Source organism: Nicotiana tabacum, chromosome 3, assembly GCF_000715075.1.
Source record: "Nicotiana tabacum cultivar K326 chromosome 3, ASM71507v2, whole genome shotgun sequence".
Lineage (NCBI taxonomy): Eukaryota > Viridiplantae > Streptophyta > Magnoliopsida > Solanales > Solanaceae > Nicotiana > Nicotiana tabacum.
The window spans coordinates 210,146,798-210,151,656 of NC_134082.1; the positions used below are offsets into that span (position 1 = coordinate 210,146,798).

General features: G+C 35.3%; 1 protein-coding gene across 1 annotated transcript; it reads right to left on the reverse strand.

The window, feature by feature from the left end:
• Positions 1-808: 808 nt before the first annotated feature.
• LOC107768773 (carbonic anhydrase, chloroplastic) lies at positions 809-4,299 on the reverse strand (the record flags this gene model as incomplete). Its single annotated transcript, NM_001324996.1, is given in 8 exon segments — positions 809-973; positions 1,209-1,314; positions 1,421-1,560; positions 1,692-1,808; positions 2,011-2,059; positions 2,174-2,317; positions 2,719-2,780; positions 4,062-4,299. Coding segments are annotated over 8 exon segments (966 nt in total).
• Positions 4,300-4,859: the final 560 nt, after the last annotated feature.

The window sequence follows — 4,859 nt, forward strand, 5'->3', positions numbered from 1 at the left end:
ACTATTCTTGTAGTAGTATTTTGTTTTTAACTTCACGCTGACAAAAAGCTGCATTCATGGCTGTGTAAGAACACTTTTGTTCGCATTGCTTTTTCGCTTTTATTAATTGAGAGTAGAGTCTGTTTACATGAACTATAAGGTTGTGATGATGAATTAATATTACTATAACCATCATATTATCTACCTTTTAAAATTTTCCATGCCTCTTAAAAAAGATACTACTTCATAACTTTAAAGATTTACTTATGTCTGAAATAATGTTTTACTTCTTTGGTACGTACTTCACTAGTCTGAGCAAGGTTGAGATTGAATTTGAACAAAATAAATAAATGCATTTTGTTTTGCTAAAAATCAAATATTTTAAACGAGTAATAGTGGAAAGGAGTTCGCGTAGATTTATTATGGCCAAATTTTGGGTTTACATGAGCAAGAATTGGGTCTGGTAACAGATTAAATTTGGGAGGCCTCTCGTTGCTGGTTGACTTCTTTATCTCTAAGCACGTCCCTACAGGAGCTTCCAGTGCAGTATACTGGCCACATCTTTTACCTACCAAAGCCCACCACAAACATACATATTTATATTTTGGAGACGGTACAACTTTTGAAACCAAAAGTACTACTACTATTATCACAAAGAAAATTTCACAATAAAAGGAAGAAGAACTCCCATTTCATCATTTATTCAGAAATATAAGAACTGGTGCTCTTTGATATTGGTTGATACATACAACAACATACAGTTCGATTTGGGAAATTACATAAAAGCAAAAGTGTTAGGGAAAAAAACCACTTAAAACGGTGGTTAAGTTCATACGGAAAGAGAAGGAGAAAGACCGAACTCAAGTCCCCACAGCTCAAATCCTCCATTCACAAAATCATAGTGACCTCCCTTCAATGCTAGTGTTTTCTTCACCAAACCGTCTCTCACAAATGGATAGGTCAACAAATTTCCAAGTGACACATTCACAGCTTCCTGCAATTTTTTTCAATTTCATTTTCATAATCAGTTATAACAAATATTCAAAAAAGGAAAAAGAAAAAAAAATGACAACCCGATGCATAGAGCATCTAGCGTTTATGCAGGGTATGGGAAACGGCCACACCTAAAGGGTATGATGTAAGCAGTCTACCCTAATGCGAGCATTAGTGGCTGCTTTTGCGACTTGTTGTGACGTTATCACAAATTATCCCAAAATAATTAAAGTTACCTTCTCACAAGCTGTGCATTGATCTGCAAAACATTTATCCACGTGTTCACCCTGCACCTTGGCCTTGGCAGGTAAACCAATTTTCACCCAATCCTCAATAAAGGCACTGCGTTATTAGATTAATTTAATTCGTGTATCATATATATCAGTGACATAACAAAAAATGTTTATACATATATATATAATTGTAGAAAAAGATTAAAGGTACGTACGTTGATTCAGAACCATCTGCAGGTAGAGACATGAGACCTTTGATACCTCCACAGGCGCTGTGGCCAATGACAACAATGTTCTCTACCTTAAGGTGGAGAACAGCGTATTCGATAGCTGCTCCAACTCCAGAGTATCTGGTCTGTTTAATTGATCATGACACAAGAATATTCAATCCCAACTTCAGAAATTCAGTTCCAACTAGTTCTGATTGATTAATTGATCGATAGATAAGATTAGAAAAATTAATGGCTAGAGATGTAAATAATTGACCTTGTCATAAGCAGGGACCATGTTGGCGATGTTCCGAACCACGAAAGCTTCACCAGGTTGGAAGTTCAGGATATGGGATGGGCACACTCGTGAGTCAGAGCAGGCAAAGACCATGTACTGTTACACATAGATGGCAATAGCAATCATCAGCTATCGAACTTGGACTTATAAGAGTCAATTACAGACAGACACTTAAACTTGTCCGAATTTTTCATTTAGACACCTAAACTAAGCCCTATTGGACAACCCAGACTAGTTTAATTTTAAAAGGAGGAACCAATTGTTGACAATAAATTGACACAGTAGCATGAATTTGTACCTTGGGGCTCTGGCCTTTTGATAGTTCTCCATATAAGGCTGGGTTTTTCCTGATAATATATAATGAAAGAAAAAATTGAATTATCAGGAACTAATTATTCGAAATTATTTGTTCTTGAAATATTAGGCAGAAATTTTAATTTGAAGAAAATGAATTAGCTTACTCATATTTCTCAGTTTTGAAGTGAATAAAGCCAGCTTTCATGTGCTCAACAGGGTCGAATGGTTTGCTGCCATCTGATGATTGCAATTCAGCTGTAATCTGGTCAACTCTTGCTGCAGCAATTGGTCCAAGTTCTCCTTTCTCGCTGTAATGGCATAATTTTCAATATTCAATACCTTTTTTTGTGTTTATTAAAGCGGCATTTTAGGAAGGAACAAAGATTCAAGTGGTTTAAACACATTATTTTTACTTTTACCGATTACAAACATTGAAAAGAGTAATTAGCGCATCTATTTTGCATGATTATATCTTGACTACATTATGCAAATAATATATATATATATATATATATGAGTATTTATTATTCATCATATATGTGTCGCACGCCCTTTTGCTTGGCCCCTCTTGATCCAGAGGAAAAAAAATTAGTAGAGTTCGCCTATAACAACAACTACCAGTTGAGTTTCCAAATGGCCCGTATGAAGCCTTCTCCAATTGGTTCGTTTAAGCCTAGGGACGTATGATTTTAAAGGGTAGATTACAAACCTGAGGAGTTTCTCGAGTGCAGCAATGGCCTGCTCGTAGGATTCGTTAGCCATTTCTTCTCTCTGCAAATCCACATTTCGATCAGAATTTTTGAAAATATGAAACTTAAATTTTTCTCTCTTAATTACTGTGTCTAGAAGGCATAACAAATTAAAATTCAAAGAGATGGATGAAGCAACCTAAATACGATATGAAATAGTCAAAATTAGAAAGCAGTATGGATATCAGAAATGGCCAAGGAGTTGCACTTCACGCTTGTTAAAGTGCACTCACATCGAAACCCAAACTGAAAATCTAGCTTGGTGAAGATTTGAAATAATAGGATAAATCAAGAAGATGGGTTTTTCTTCAATTGGATATTAAAATCGAAGAAAACCCAACAGATGTCAAACAAGAAAGACAAAAAAAACGTTACAGAGCAACTAAGACGACAAGAAATACGTTATAAATGGACATTGTCCTACAAATTTTGTGGTAGTTATTACTTGTAGAATAGGCCAATTTACAAGGCTACCCATTGAATTACTGAATTTGTCTAACAATTAGCCAAAAAAAAATTAGAAATCTTTTTTTAATAAAAAGAGAGAGTAAAAACAATGTCCACATAATCCAAAATGCCCTACTTGTCATTTTTGCGAGAACCTCTAGGTGATTACCACGGGCGGAGTTATGTTTTCAACTTTATGGGTTCTGAATTTTAAAATAACGATTTTCAGTGTTAATAACTGGGTTCTAAATTTAATATTTGTATATATTAAATGAATTTCTTCATATAAATATAGTATTTGAGCAAAAATTACTGGGTTAAGGTGAACCCGCGTCAGGATTTCTAACTCCGCCCCGGGTGATTGCCACCTCTTCTTTTTTTGGTTATTTTCAAGATTGTTATAGTGCCATGGACTGCACGTAAATATAACAATGGAGGTGTATGCTTGATCAAAATGACAGCACTTCACCTAACTTCAGGAGATTCATGGCCAAAATAACTATTCCTACCCTAGGAGTTATTTAATATAATGCGAATCACGTGAACTAACATGCATGGAGATTTATGGTCATTACAAAGAGATAAACTACTTGCTAGCTAAAAAGAAACAACGTATTGGTTGAATGTAGTTACAGCAACAAATCCAGTTTGATCCCAATATATGGGGTCTGGGGAGGGTAGTATGTACGCAGGCCTTACTCCTAACTAATGCAGGTAAGAGAGGTTGTTTCCAATTAGAAAAAAAAAAAGCAATACCAAGATAGAGTAAATAACTTGTCGTAACAAGTTAAAGTACAGTGACAGTGTAAAATTAAAAAAACTTTATAATGTCAATGTATATAAGTTAAATTCGTACCAAAATGGGGTTGATGATGGGAGTAGGGGCGGCGAAGACGGGCTCGTTTCTGATGAGACTGGGAACAGAAGGAGAAGAAGAAGAGTTGCTAACCCTAGCAAAAGCAACAGGACGAGTTGGTTTCTTAAGGGAAGCTTGAGCAGGGGAGATAGTAAGGCAACTGTTAATGGAAGCAGTTGACATTTGGCTCAAGAACTTCCTTTTAGCTTTTGCTTGCTTTTATTACTCTTCTCACTCACTAGTATATATTATATAGTTGTGAAATGGATCTTCATCATGGGTCGGGTCACTTACATATAACAGTATTATAACAGAGTTGAAAGTGATTGCTAAGCAAATGAGAGCTTCAATCCATTGTAGATGAGGTTTGTACGTTGGAGATTGAATTTGCAGTACTTTTGCCTGGAAATTAAAGCATATGGCTAAGAAGCCAAGAACCTAAGATTTTTTTTATTTTTTTTGAATTAAAGGAGAGAATAATTGGATACTAGTGATTGTTATGGTTGAATATGGGGCATGTTGTTTTTTCTTGTGGGGCAGTTATTTAATCCTCAATATCAATTTCCACCTATATTTGCATTCTTTTTTAGTTAGTCGTATGGTTCGTTGTGTCATTTTCATGGTTTGGATTATGCATGCAATGGCCATTCCCCTCGCCAGATTCATCCTAATGATCTTCTATTAATCGCCATAATCTCAACCTAAATTTTCATCTGCATCGATTCGAAAAAGTAAATAATGAATATGACTGATTTATGGATTATGTTAAAACCATGGAACCAGTCTTTTGTTCTTGTT